General features: G+C 50.3%; 1 protein-coding gene across 1 annotated transcript in view; it reads left to right on the forward strand.

The window, feature by feature from the left end:
* The window catches only part of CRMP1 (collapsin response mediator protein 1), a 46,230-nt gene extending 39,482 nt beyond the window's left edge, over positions 1 to 6,748 (forward strand). Inside the window, exons 12-15 of the mRNA XM_015425774.1 lie at positions 472 to 475; positions 1,837 to 2,016; positions 2,911 to 3,076; positions 5,844 to 6,748. Coding sequence (XP_015281260.1) covers positions 472 to 475; positions 1,837 to 2,016; positions 2,911 to 3,076; positions 5,844 to 5,935 — 442 coding nt within the window. The 3' untranslated portion in view covers positions 5,936 to 6,748. The remainder of the gene's footprint in view (positions 1 to 471; positions 476 to 1,836; positions 2,017 to 2,910; positions 3,077 to 5,843) is intronic.
* Positions 6,749 to 15,248: the final 8,500 nt, after the last annotated feature.

A 15,248-nucleotide genomic window follows, 5' to 3' on the forward strand; every position in this document is an offset into this window, starting at 1 on the left:
AGCCTGCCGTGTGGCCTCCCACGTGCCTCTCTGTGCTGATGTTCAAACACGGCTCCTGGCCGGTCAGGTCTGGGGTGCCCGTGCTGCCTCTCCCCTCCCCAAGGGCATCCCGGTGCTCTTTAGACATTGGGTGGCATTAGGAAGGGGTGGTGATGAACACGGCCTCAGCCCCAATAGTCTTCAGGAGCAGGATCCAGTCATCCCGGAAAAGCCGAAACACAAACTACATTCCCGTTGGAAGATCACTCTTGTTTTTCTTACTACAGTGAATAAAAAGGAAAGCCGGTCTCTGTCCTCCAGGGGTCATTTCGTAGAAAAAGAGGTGCAGGAGCTCATTAGCACAACTCATTAGCATAACTTATTTGCATAGACCACACCCCCTGACATCACCGGAAGTGTGTCAGAAGGCAACACCCACCGCTCAGGCTCCACTAGACGGTTTTGCATTGCTAGCTATTGGGGGGGGGGCAGATCTGTCCTCGCAGAGGAGGGAGAGCTTGTACCTGAATAAAACGTGGTCTTAAAGGTGCCACTGGACTGTTTTGGACTGGGGGCCGGGGGTGGGGCTCTGCAGCTTACCTGGCTGCTTCTTGCTCTGACTGAGGGCTGCTGGGAGCAGGGGGTGGGGCTTCTTGCATGTGCCCGCCCCCTGGGCTCTTTACTGCCGGAGCACCACTCCTGTGCACTCCTGCAGGAAATGACCCCTGCTGTCCTCTCTTCCATGATCTGAAGCAACAGAACAGAGTTTGAGTCCAGGGGCACCTTTAAAACCAAGACAGTTTAATCCTGGGGATGAGCTTCCCTGTGTGCACACTTAGTTGGTCTTCAAGTTGCCTAGTCTGGACTCTAGACTTCGTTCCGCCCTCTTTTGTGCTCCTGATTGTTTTGACTCTTAAGTCTTCAGGGCCAAAATAAGCTTGGGATCTGTGTGTGCACGAGGCAGCTCTGAGGGGCTCATTGTGGGCCAGGGGCTCTGGAGCAGCCGCTGGGGGGAGGGGGGCCGTTTGTCATGCCTGCCCTTTCCCCTCCCGGGGCATAAAGCAGCATCGGGGAGAAGAGCTGCCTCCCCCTCCCCTTTCCAGCCTCGATCCTGATTGGCCCCTTTGTGACCACTTTGTGGCCACCTCGTGGATCCCCAGAGCCGTGGGCAGCCATGGGGTCTTTATGGCAGCCCTGAGTAGCCGTGGCCCAAGAGGGGCTTGCCAGCTCTGGCCTGTAGATCGTGGGGGGGGGGAGTCCCCAGCACCTGTCTCACCCCGTGGAGGCTGCCCCAGGTGATTGGACTCTGCAGTGTGGAGATCAGTCGTGGCTCTTGGAGTATTGCAGGCCCCACCTGGAGGTTGGCATCCCTGCTAAGCCAGGGGACAGCCTGACTCTTTCTCGAATGACAGACTCTAGTGCTATGTTGCAAACTGTCTTTGAAACGGCAAAGTATCTTGTTCTGCACAGCGGAGAGGCAAGGGGGGGGGTAAGTGGAGTTCAAGAAAGGCCACGTCTTCACCCCTTCTGGCCGACGGGGCAGGTTTTGTGCTCGCCAGGTTCAGGCTGGTGTCCTTCCTGTGCAGGGTAGTGGATCTGAGTGGTTGGCAAAAGCAACCTGAAGAGGACGTGCCCAGGATTATCTTTAGCTTCTTACCTAGAGTAGCAATGAAAAAAAAACCACACAAAACTTTAGCCCAAGGGCCCATAAAGTTTGGATTAACACCTGTTCATACAGTTATTATACATATTATAAATTATAAATTAAACTATCGGGAAGGAATTCACTCCCTCCCCATTTTGGTTAACATTTCCATAAATGAATGAGAGACAAAACTGCATCTTTCTTCATTTTAGGCTGTCGAGTATAACATCTTTGAAGGCATGGAATGCCACGGAGCGCCCCTCATCGTGATCAGCCAAGGGAAGATTGTGTTTGAAGATGGAAACCTCCATGTAAATAAAGGAATGGGCCGTTTCATTCCCCGGAAGCCTTTCCCTGAGTACCTTTATCAGCGCATCAAAATTCGGAGTAAGGTAGGCTTGTGGCTGGTGCTGTGTTGGTTTCCTTACTCTCCTTGCTGTCCTTTGCTATCGTGTCCAGACTTTGGGACCCACGGTGAGGTGGGAAGCCTTTGGGTGAGAGAGGAGCCCGCGTGTCCCTCGCGCCTTCTACCCAGCCTTTGGGTGGCATCCCCTGCCTACTTACTCACCATCCATCTTGAGACACGAATTTCGCCTTTGCTGTCGGTCTGTCGAGTTGCTGGTTCACAGGAGGCAAAGCTGATTGTTGCTGGATGGGCAGGCCTGCAGCATTTGACTGTGGAGTTCAGGACAGCAGAGACTCTCTCAGCCAATGGCCCGGGGTGTGGCCTGGATGTTGCCAAAAACCATCTTGGGACAAACAAAGAAGTAAATGGAAGTGTTGCTGCTCCCCCTGGTGGCCATACTCAGGCATTGCCAGCTTCCGCCAGTTCTTCAGAACCCACCTTTAACGGAGGGATTTCCCGAGGGGCTGATCACCTGCCCTGGGGTTCTTGCTGTAGGAGCACACGGATATCATTATGCCACCAACCCAGAAGTGCCTTGCAATGCCTGATGGGGAGTGGGCTCTTCCCTGGCCCCCTCCGCCCTCCCTTCCAGGCTGAAGATGATCATACAGTGATATTACAAATTTAGAGTCCAGTGGCACCTTTAAGACCAACAAAGGTTTATTTGAGGTATGAGCTTTTGTGTGCACGCTCGCTTTATCAAATACATTAGAGTGGCAGTCAAGGTTCAGACTTCTAGCCAGGGAGTGAACAGTGGCGTCAACATAGACAGCCTCTGCATACGAGCTGGAAGTAGCCGTGGGAGTGTGTGACTCATTCACATCCAAGGTCACCTGCAGAGTGCATCTGTATTTGTGTATCTTTGTGTGTGATATTGCAGGTAACAGGACTACAAGGAGTATCCAGAGGAATGTATGATGGGCCAGTCTACGAAGTCCCAGCGACTCCAAAATATGCAACCCCTGCACCTTCTACTAAATCGTCTCCTGCCAAAAACCAGCCTCCGCCAATCAGGAACCTCCACCAGTCTAATTTTAGTTTATCAGGTGAATCAATGCAGCCGCTTGCGAGGAGCAAAAAATCTGTTTGGATCCATGTTTTGTTGGCAGAGGACGGGGGGCTTCCAAGCCGTCCCATAGCTGGCTCTGGCCCAGTAGATGGCTGCACTGCTGACTTGGGGGTTTCTAGACGTGCGGACGGTTTAGTGGGGTGGGTGAGTGTTGGATGTGCAAACCCAGCATTAAGCGGTGTGATTTCCAGGCGAGGGGGATTTTTTAAATCTTACGGAGGGAACTGCACTTCCAGGAAAAAGGAGCCTGGGCAGCACGTTCTATAATTTCATGGGATTTCATGGTGGCATGGCATATAGCCCGATCTCGTCTCATCTCGGAAGCTAAGCAGGGTGGGTACTTGGGAGGGAAACCACCCAGGATGGCTCTGCAGAGGGAGGCCATGGCAACCCACCTCTGCTTCTCACTTGCCTTGAAAGCCCCTTGCTGGGGTCACCAGGAGTTGGCTGTGACTTGACAGCACTTTACACACACACACACACACACACACACACAAGTCACAGCCGACTTCTGGTGACCCCGGTGTGGTTTTCAAGGCAAGAGACGTTTAGAGGTGGGCTACCGTTGCCTGCCTCCGGGTCGTGCCCATAGCATTCCTTGGAGCTCCCTCATTCAAATACTTTCCAGAGCCGACCCGGCTTAGCTTCTGAGATCTGGCAATCCTGGGCTGTGCAGGGCAGGGCTTCCTTTAATTGCCTGAGAAATGTTCCAGATCCCTCTCACGACACAGGTTTCGCTTGGGAACCATGCAGGTTAAAACACCAGGGCCTAGATACAGGATGTCCCCTCTGGACAGCAGTGGGGACCCTGGTTTGTGCTGCATCGGAACCCGGGCTAAAAGTCGCAGTGGGGAGCCCAGGGGCCCGTCTTCCATGGGGTGCCTGCAAGGTGAGGGCCTGCTGCTCCGGCAGAACTGTGCAGGGGGGCTGCCTTCCCCACATCTGTTTTTTGGGAAACCAGATTCTCTTTCCTAAGAACGGGTTAGGATCTAATTAAAGATCTCCTGTATTTAGCTTTTGTGACTGTTGGTGCCACTAAGTGTTGCATAAATGAAAATGAAAAGATCTGTGGACCATTTCCTCTTTACGTCCCTGTTTGTCTGTTGAGGTCGTCATTGGTAGCCCTCCTGTATTCTTGGCATCAAGGCACGCGGCAACTAGGAGCAGAGCCTGTTCGGTTGTGGCACCCTAAGCTTGGAATGCCAGACCTTATGATTTTCTGCCTAGTGCCGGGTTTGCTGCCTGTCTCTTGCTGGGCAAAGAATTGCTTATTCTCTGTCAGGTCTTGAAGGAACTCACTCCCAACAACACTCTCTTGGCAGTGATTTGTTTATTGAGAGATAAAGCGGTTTCAAGCATAGATGAGTCTGTGTCAGAGCCAGTTCTCCAGTTATACACAATTTAAACAATCCCACCCCGGTGACCAAACCAATCACACCCAGACATCCAGCCCACCAAAATCTACAGTGCATCATCAGCCCTCCCACAAACACCTGAAAATCTGCGTTTACATTATCTAGCAGTGTCTGGTACTCAAGGTCAAGCACGCATACTTCCCACCAAGGGGAGGCCCTGCATGGATGCAGTTACAAGCCAGTGCGACTCTCGGCCAAGCAATTCCACACATGCACTCATACACTCCTCCCCCACCCCCCAATTCCCAGCCAGAGTGAAACAAGGCAGTGAGTTTACAGGTACCGAAGACAGGCAGTTAAGAAACACAGAAACATATGGCAAATGAGGCCTGAATTTGACATTCTCCCAGGCTTACCTCTTCCTTTACCCTTCCCCTCTCTGGAACGCTGAACTGACTAGTTTACCTGCTGTGTCAGTTGATGGGTTTTTTTCACTTTAATGTGGATTTGAGTTATACTGATTTGATTTCTGTTTGCTGAGGACTGCTTGCTGATTTTAATTTGTGGCTGCTTGTCCCTTCATCTCTCCACTGTCCATGTGACTTGTAAATATAATGTGCAATCCTAAAATGCTTCTGTTAATGAATGCTTCTGTTAATGAATCCTAAGCATTGTGTCCAGATCACGGGAGGTTGTATTTCCGCTCTATTCTGCTACGGTCAGGCCTCACCTGTGTCCAGTTTTGGGCACCACATTTTAGGAAGGATGTTGACAAACTCAAGTGTGTCCAGAAGAGGGCAACCAGAATGGTGAGAGGGTTGGAGTCCAAGTCTTATGAGGAAAGGCTGAATGAGTTGGGTCTGTTTAGCCTGGGAAAGAGAAGGCTTAGAGGGGACATGATTGTAGTCTTCGTATTTGAAGGGCTGTCATGTAGAAGATGGAGCAGATCTCTCTTGCTCCGGATTGCAAGACTAGATCTAATGGGTGGAAATTAACAAGGGAGTCGATACTGGCTAAATATCAGGAGAAACTTCCTAACTGTAAGAATGGTTGAGCAGTGGAACAGTCTGCCTTGGGAGGTGGTGGATGCTCCTTCGCTGGACGTTTTCAAGCGGAGGCTGGACGATCATCTTCCGGGTACATTATAGGGCTATCTTCCGGCTATGCTCCTGCAGAGTGCGGGGGGTTGGACTAGACGACCTGCAAGGTCCCTTCCAACTCTGCACATTCTATGATTGTATGAATTCATTGTGTTTTTGTGAAGTCTGGTCATTTTGCTCCTTGTTAGGAACAAGTTTTCCCATTGGGCGGTGGGTGGGATAGGCGTATTCTGGAGAAGTGAAAGGGGCCACTAACCCTCTCCTCCCCTTCGGATTTGCTCTTTTGCAGGGGCTCAAGTAGACGACAACAACCCGCGTCGCACCGGGCATCGCATTGTGGCTCCCCCTGGTGGTCGCTCCAATATTACCAGTCTTGGGTGAGCTCCGGTAGAAAAGCCAGAAGGAAGGCGGGTGGAAATAATCTGATTTCCCTACTATGTCCTTGTTGTTGAACCCACAGTTTTATTCGGTACTATTGGAGAAAAAAAATGGAATGGTCTCCCCCCCCCCCTTGTTTAATTTTTGCATAGAAAGACGTCATCATAGTGTCGTGTGTTTGCTTGGAACTAATTGCATCACCATTGTGCTTCTGTACCATTGTCACCTTAAAGCATGGTGCTTCCATTACTCCCTCCCCTTTAGTGACTCTACTGCTTTTTGCTTTGTCTCGTAAGTACCTGATGGTTCCTTTGCACCTCCCCGCCCCCCCCAAGCCCCTTAGCTGTGCTAGAGTAGATGATGCATGTGACTAAGTTATTGATGCAAGCTGCTGTTTGTGAGTGAGTCTGTTTTAGAACATGTTGCCAACAATGAAGAAGACACAATGCCAAGAGAAGAAATGCCACAGAGGAGGAGGATGGATGGACGTTTTTAAAGTATGCAATAGACTAGGACTAGCAGATTTCTGTTGATATCTATTCCGTTCTTATAGACCCACCCAAGAAGCGTTTTCAGCACAAAGCTTTGCTACACCTGTTGGCCACTGATCCACGTAGTCTCTTTTGAGTCAGTGTCATTGTTTGTTCCTAGGGAGAGCCACAACTCCACACAGCGACACCGTTGCCGTCTTGTTCAGGGGACTTCCACATAATGGGCAACCGTGCTCGCCTTTGCATGACATTTTTTGGTACTTGCAAACAGTACAAGTTGCTGTTGAATTTTTAAAGTTTTTGTACAAAGTTCTTCTCCTTTGTAATCCACGTTCATTTTTACTTATGATAATGTATCAGATCGACTAGGTGTGTTTCATTTTCTGAACGGAAGGCTTGTGAAATAAAAGAAAAAGAAGTGTTTTGCCTCTTTTGGATTCCTGTTCAGTCATTTGCACCTCAAGGGATTTGGCCCAACAAAAACATGCAAAATATTCAGTATTTGTTGTCATCTCTTTGTGTGGATTTGCATGGGACTGACTTCCAAGTGATTTCTGGTCTCTCTTCTGAAAAAGGATTTTGAGTCTTGCTGCTTTAGAGAGAGATTAGAGACATTTGTTGGACTTGGTTTTTCTGATGGAGAATTATTGCCTCTTGCCTGGAGTAATTTCAAACTTGCTCCCTTTGAATTTGCTGAGCATCCAACATGCAAGACAGGCTTCAACGGGACTTAGCGTCATGTCTTGAGGCATTTGCCCTTCCCTAAACTCTGTATACACATTCTTGTTACATCCAGCCCTATTGTCAGGTTCAACAGCATGCAAATCTCCACACACGTTTCCAAGGAATCGTTATGCTTTATTAGACCAACAGTGGAACGCAAGCCCTCCCTCCTCCTCAAGGTTAGTCAGATAACCCAGTCTGGCAGCGCCAGTTCGCACGGTCTCATGAACGCCTCCCTATCACTGTTTACAGCAAGCGAGCAAAGCAAGCGAGCAAGCATGCGCACTCGCGCCACAGTCAGGAAAGGACAAATACAAGTGAAACATGGCAGCTAGCGGACATCCTGCCCCCTCAAAAAAAAAAAACCAACCCCCTCCCGGAGCGGCCGGGAGACCTCCCGGTTTCTCCGGGAAACGGCCGTGGAATCTACGCAAAAGGTCAGGGGCCCGAATATCCTTCCCCTCCACCCATTCTCGATGCTGGAGACCCCAATGCACCCATTCCACCAGATAATACAGTCGTCCACGCTTCATTTTAGAGTCCAGAATGTCTGAGATCTTGTAATGTTCTTCCCCCTCCACCAGGATGGGGGGGGGGCACTGATTAGTTTCTGGACTGGGTTTCAGCAAGCTGAAATGGAAGATTAGATGGATATGCAAGTCCAACTCTACTGTCACTTCATTAATCAACCTTACAACTTTAAAAGGACCAATGTATTTCCACACCAACTTCTGACAGGACTGAGAAAGCCGCAGATTCTTTGTGGACACATATACACAATCACCAGGCTTCAGAACCCAACCCTCCACCCATTTCTTGTCAGCCTAGTGCTTGTAAGCTGCCTTGGCCATGTCCAATGTCTCACATATCCTTGGCCACGAGTCCCTTAATGTTTTACACTAGTCGGATGCCTCACCCCCTTTCCCGGGTGTCGAGATTAGAAAGAGGATCGGGGGGCTGTCATAGCCCAGAGCTGCTTTGAACGGTGACACCCCTGTGGACGAGTGGTAAGCATTATTATAACAAAATTCAGATAAAGTCAGTAAGTCCACCCAATTGTCTTGTTGATAGTTTGTGAAGCACCATAAGTGTTGTTCAAGTGTTTGATTGACACATTCCGACTGTCCATCAGTCTCTGGGTGGTAGCCACTGCTCAGCTCCCGTTCTATCCCCATAGGTTCCATGAGCTCCCCCCAGAATCGCGAAATAAATTGGGCGCCCCATCCATTATTATCTTGGTAGGCAACGTGTGGAGTCTGAAAACATGTTTGAGAAATGCTTTAGCCAACGCTCGCGCTGTCAGCAAACTGGGCTTGCTTGGAGAACAAATCCACAACTACCCAAATTACCGTCATGGATTTGCTAGGAGGTAAGTCCATGATGAAATCCATGGAAATCACCTCCCACGGCCTACTAGGGGTCGGTAATGGTTTCAATAATCCGGGGGGTTTCCCCTTACAGGGTTAACACATGATGCAAGTCTGGCAAGAGTGTACATACAAAGATAAATCCTTGCACATGTGCGGCCACCAGAACTGGCGCTGTAGGAGATGCAGTGATTTTACAAAGCCTGTGTGGCCAGCCGGCTTAGATCCATGTGCCAGGCCCATTACCTCCCCCCGCAAAAGTCTTGGAACAAAAAGCTTTTCTTCTTTATACCAACAACCGTTCCCTCCTTGCACCAAGTCCCCCGCCACCTCCACCTCCTGTCTGTCAACCTCTGAAAAGGCGGTGGCAAACTTGGTTTCCCATCCCCCGGGAGGAGGGGGCAGGGGGAGGGTCTGTTTAGCTTGCCCTTGTGTCGTCACCACTCCGCCCAATTGAAAATAAATTGAAAGTATTATTAAAGTATTATTGAGAAGGCGTGAACATGGAATCTAGGACCTCCTCACGTCGGCTTTCGTGCTGCAGGAGGCGGAACAAGGCATCCGCCAGAGAGTTCGATTTGCCTTGGAAATGGAGAAGAAATCAGCCCACCGAAGTTGTTTGGCGTTTAGGTTTCAGGGAGTTTCGGGGAGTATGGAGGACTTCAAGATTTTTGTGATCCGTCCACACTTCAAATGGCACCCTCGCCCCCTCCAACCAGTGTCTCCATGTGGAGAGTGCTAGCCGGATGGCCCCTGCCTCCTTGTCCCACACTGACCAATTACGTTTGGTGTCAGTGAATTTGCGGGACATGTATGCTAGGGGATGGAGTTTGCCGCCTGCCTCCTCTTGCAGGATCGCACCGCCCATAGCCATATCTGAAGCGTCAGTTTGTACCACAAATTTCTTTGTTTCATCTGGGTGCGCCAACATGAGTTCGGTGGTGAAAAGAGCTTTCAATTTATCAAAAGCCTCTTGGCACTCAGGGGTCCAAAGCAGTTTAGCTCCCGGCTTAGCAGTCTCTGGTCCCTTCCCCGTTGTTTTCAGTAGGTTAGTAAGGGGCAAGCTCACTAGAGCAAAGTTTGGCAGAAAATTTCTATGGAAATTGGCAAACCCTAGGAAGCTTTGAAGTTGCCGGCGAGTTTTAGGGGCCTCCCACCCCAAAACGTCTTGTACCTTTCCCCGGTCCATTTCTATGCCACAGGGTGAGATGTGATAACCCAGAAAGTCAATTTCTGTCTGATGGAACTCACATTTTGACAGTTTGTCAAACAGTTTGTGCTTGTGCAACGTTTTGAGCACCTCCCTCACCAACTGCACATGAGAGGATTTGTCGGGGGAGTACAGCAAAATGTCGTCTAAGTAGACTAGTACCCACTTAAACAGGTGCTTGTGCAACACCTCATTTATTAAATTCATAAAGACTCCAGGAGCCCCCTAGAGACCAGATGGCATCACCAGGTATTCAAACTGGCCTAAAGGGGTATTGAAAGCAGTCTTGAATTCGTCCCCCTCCCGTATGCGCACACGAAAGTAAGCGTCCCGTAAATCAAGCTTGGAAAAGATCTTTCCCTTAGCTACTTCTGCCAAGAGATCTTTGATTAACGGCATGGGGTAAGCATTTGTGGAGGAGACGGCATTCAAACCCCCATCTTTCTTTTTCCGAAAGAGAACGGGGGCTGCAAACGGGGAAGAGGCTGGCCGAATGAAGCCTCTGGCCAGGTTTTTATCAATAAATTTCTGCAACTCCACTTTCTCCCAGGGGCTCATAGCATAGAGCTTCCCCTTGGGCATTTTGTGCCCCGGCAATAACTCAGTCGCACAGTCTGAGTTGTGGTGGTGGGGAAGCTCATCGGCTTCTTCGTCAGAAAATACTTGAGCTAGGTCTCTATACTCCCGAGGGATTTTGGCAAGTTCCTCGGTGGCTAAACACGCCCAAACTTGGTCGCTGTCAGGAGCTACACCCCACTTCAGGTTCCACACAGTTGGCATTTGGGGGAGATGAACTTGACAATCCTGTTGCCCCACAAAATATATGGATCATGCCCATGGAGCCACGGGTTTCCCAACACCAGGGGAAATCTAGCCCCCGGGGACACAATAAAAGTCCGTTCTTCCCAATGATCCCCGGCCCCCATGCGTAAAGGTACAGTCTCAAATCTACAGGGCTCTTTTATCGGAGACCCATCCATTTGGGTGAAAACTAAAGGCTCTGCCAACCGGACCACGCCTGCATCCAGTCCTGATACCAAGGAGGGGTTGATTAAATCTCACCCACACCCCGAGTCTATGAGACCCCGAACCCTAATATGTGTGCCCATAGTGGGGTTCATAATAGTCACTGTCATGAAAAAGAGGGGTGGATAGCTGCTCACCACTTTAGGTGCCTCCACTGCTGGGTCCTGCTGCTCAGCGCCACTTACAGCAGGACCTGGCCTTTTCCTGCCGGTTCCATCTCCTCCTCTCCGCTCGACTCATTCTCCAGCACATCCACCTCGGCTTGCAGGGCGCGGGGGGTTCTGACTTTCACCGTCCCTTTTCTTGTAAGCAAGTCGCTCTGGCGCTTGTCACCTCCCCCCCGATCCTCTTGCCTCCCCCGATGGACAGTTGGCTGCGAAGTGGCCTCACTCCCCACATCTTAGGCAGAGTCCCTGTTTCATCCATTGCTCTCTGACCGATGGCAACTGTGGGGTGGACTTTGCCTTGGGGTGGGATGGTGCCGGTGCCCTTCCAGCTGCTACCGCGTTATCCAACCGCATAGTGCGCAGTCTGCTCTCGGCGCTCTCCGCCTCTTGCATCCAGGCCGCCAAGGTTCTTGGGTCTCGGGTTCCCATGACTAAGTTCCGAATGTCTGAATTCAGCCCTAACCGGTACTGTTGCGCGAACACAGGGTCGCACCAGTCCCGGATTTTGGCCACTTGCCGATGGAACTCAGTTGAGTATTCCTGAACAGACAACTTGCCTTGTTTAAAAGTGCAGAGGAACGCTTCCGCCTTCTCGCCCGCAGTACGGTCCTCGAACCGGGCTCTTAGCACCCACATAAATGCATCAATGCTCCCCAATTCCACAGCCTTCAGGTTGGGGAGGCCCACATACCAGCTATTCGCCAGACCCCACAAGCCGGAAGCAATGAAATCCACTTGTTGCTTCTCATCTGGGAACAGATGAGCCCAGCGCTCAACAAACTTCATCACTCGTATGATAAAAAAGGAGAGGTTCTCCGGGTCACCATCAAAAGTAACGTCAAGTAAGTCCTTTGGCCGTGGCATGGCCGGCGGAGGTAGGCTGCACTGTGTGCAGTGGCGGCGGAGGAGCAGGAGGAGGGGGGAGGAGGCGGCAGCTGAGGGACTGGCTGGCCCAGCCCCGGGCCAGGTCCGGGGGTGAAGTATCAGTGGGGCCCGTGGAACAGCCAGTTGGGTCTGCACCGCATGGGCCACTATCCCCGGAAGATTCTGGAGCAATTGCCCCATGTCCCGCATTATAGTGCGGCAGTCCAGTTCCAGGCTATCCAGCCTCCCATCCACGTCCCTCCCCGGACTTAACAAAGATCTCTATGGGAACGTGATGGGTCTACCTGGGGTCATCCCAAAGCTCCCTGAGCTCGACCGGGGGTCAAAAATAATGTCTCGACTCCGACTCCCCGGCATCGACCAGGTAGTTTGCGTGGAGTCTCCCAAATGCCGGCCCCAGTGCCTTTCTTTGCGGTGGTAGGTCACCCCCTTTCCCAAATGCACAGGGATGAACGATACTGCCGACCGAGGTGTGGCCCCTCCATCTGTTGACACCGTCCCTCCTGGGCCCGCCGTTGTCCGTGGGGCCATCGTCACTGGCACTCCCGTTTCTGAAGTCGTCAGAGTGGGTACTGCCGGTGCTGTCGTGGCTGGGGCCGTGGTGGGCACCGTTGTAGGTACCGTCACTGGCACCGCTATGGTAGTCGGGGTAGGCACCAACGTGGTTGTCGGGGTAGGCAACCCTGTCCCACTGGGGCTGCTCATCTCGTTCAGGAGAGAATCAGTCTGATGGGGTAAAGGAGATTCCTAACAATTCTGTCAGGTTCAACAGCATGCAAATCTCCACACATGTTTCCAAGGAATCGTTATGCTTTATTAGACTACAGGTCTGTTGCAGGTCTGTCTACAGGTATATTGTTAGGAAAGACAGTGGGGCGGATGCATCACTACATATAACATGATGCTGCAAATGGCTAAGCAAATGAAATCCAAGCACGCATGCGGGAATTCTCTCGGCGGGAGGTTACATAATGAACGGTAGACTCTCCGTGCCTCATGAGAGCAGAAATATTCACACCAATGGTGGAACGCAAGCCCTCCCTCCTCCTCAAAGTTAGTCAGATAACCCAGTTTGGCAGCGCCAGTTCCGACGGTCTCATGAGCGCCTCCCTATCACTGTTTACAGGAAGCGAGCAAGCATGCGCACTCGCGTCACAGTCAGGAAAGGACACATACAAGTGAAACATGGCAGCTAGCGGACACCTATGAAAAGTCTTGGAGAATTCAAAAGTTCACACACTGTTCTGTGTCATGTGGTTGATTCTGATAAAAGGTACTATGTGGATTGTATTCTTGTTATTTGGATTTTACTTTTGGACCAAGGTGACCACAAACCACTTCTTTCTTTGTTGTACCTCAAAAAGAAAATTCTACAGGCGAAGGGTAACTCGTTGAAATAGCGTTTAGCTGAAAAACAGGCATACAGAAGGGATCGATATGGCTGCCTGAACTGGCCGTGTTGTTACCCAAAATGGTCTAGTAATTAATTGTTTGATAGGGGAATTTAGCTAAGCAAGAGGGGGTTACCCGGAGTGCTGTCACCTATTTGAGTTGGGAATTAGCTTTATTGGAGGCAGTGTGAGAGAGGGTAACTAGCGAGATCTCCACCTATGTATACCAGGATTTTCCCTTAGAGAACTCTTAAATAAATTAAAGAGGACTATGAAGCTCTTAGTTGGAAGGCAGTTGAAGGCATTGAGGGCACAGGTGGTATTCTCTTCTATCCTTCCAGTCACAGGAAGAGGAGTGTGAAGAGAACAGACCATACTTGAGGTGAATCGTTGGCTGAGACGGTGGTGCCGGCAGGAGTGCTTTGGGTTCTGGGACCACGGGATAAGTTTTCTTAGAGAAGGCCTTCTAGCACATGATGGGCTTCACCTCTGAAGGTCAGGGAAGAAAACGTTCAGAAAGAACCTAGTCAGCTTGATCAGGAGAGCTTGAAACTGAAGCCACAGGGGGAAGGGGACGATCAACATGGGGACTTCAATGAAGAAAACAGTGGGGGCCCACCTGGGTAGGACAAGTCAAATAAAAGTACAAGGCCACAAGTGCCTATATACCAATGCCCATAGTATGGGTAATAAAGAAGGAAGAGCTTGAGATTCTCTTGCAAACAGAGGGCTATGATATAATAGGAATCACTGAGACTTGGTGGGATGATCCTCATGACTGGGATGGATATGAGTTGTTCAAGAAAAACCAGAAGGGTAGAAGAGGAGGCGGAGTGGCGCTGTATGTGAAGAGAGGGCTAGAATGTCAGGAAGTTCTGGAGAATGTGGTTGACAGCCCCGTGGAAGGTATATGGGTGGAAATAAGGGGAGGTAGGACAAAGGGTATTGTTGTTGGAGTCTACTACAGACCACCTGACCAGGGACAGGAAATGGATGCTGTCCTTGAACAGATTGGTAGAGTATCCAGACATCGGAACCTTATAATTATGGGAGACTTCAACTTCCCTGATGTGTGCTGGGAGACAGGCTCAACAAAGCAACAAGAATCACGCAACTTCCTGACCTGTCTGACTGACAACTTCCTTTTTCAAATGGTGGAGGAAGCTACAAGGGGCTTGGCCATACTAGACTTAATATTAACCAACAGGGAAGAATTGGTTGATGGGGTGAAGGTGGTGGGGACCTTAGGGGGAAGTGACCATGTCCTCCTTGAATTCCAGTTGCTATGGGGGGTTAAGGAAGGTCATAGCCAGACTCATAGGTTAGATTTTCATAGGGTGGACTTCAACGAACTTAGAGGCTTGATGGGAGTAATTCCTTGGGGGTGTATGCTGGAAGGGAAAGGAGCGAGTGAAGGGTAGGCTCTTCTCAAACATGAGCTTTTGCGAGCTCAAGCCCTCACTATTCCAGCAAAACGGAAACATGTCGGCACCTGCTCAGACCAGCTGAGCTCTGAGCAGGAGCAGGAGAGAGAGCTGTGAGAGAGGTGAGTGGGTTCCTTTTACTTGCTTTCAGCTGAGAGAATTCAGCTAAGGATATTTTGTGGGAAAACTGTGTTTAGCAGGGTGTGGAAGCACTTAGAGTTCTTGCAGAGTCCTGGCTGATTGAGTGTGGGAGAGGAACGGGCATTGTTTGACTGGGATTGCCTGTAATTGAGAGGAAGTGGAAGGGGCATTGTTTTGCCTGTGATTGAGTGCCTGGGTGAATTTGAATTTGAATAGCTGCTGCCTGACCTCTGCTGGGGGAGGCCTCTATTTAAGGAAACACCTTGCCAGAGGCACGAGCCTCTGGATCTGGCGAGCTAAAGGGCTCTTTGCCTGTGGCTCTTAGCCTAGGGACTCTTAGACTAGGGGCTCTGTAAGAAGCCCAAAAAGAGCCAGAAAGACAAGGCCCTAGGCTCTTTGTCTTTCCCGTAAAATAATTTGACTTTGATAACAAAAACCACATAAATACCAAGGGTTTAAAAGGGGGGTTATATTTATTTATTTTAAAAGAA

Source organism: Gekko japonicus, unplaced genomic scaffold (genome assembly GCF_001447785.1).
Source record: "Gekko japonicus isolate JY-2015 unplaced genomic scaffold, Gekko_japonicus_V1.1 scaffold1905, whole genome shotgun sequence".
Taxonomy (NCBI): Eukaryota; Metazoa; Chordata; class Lepidosauria; order Squamata; family Gekkonidae; genus Gekko; species Gekko japonicus.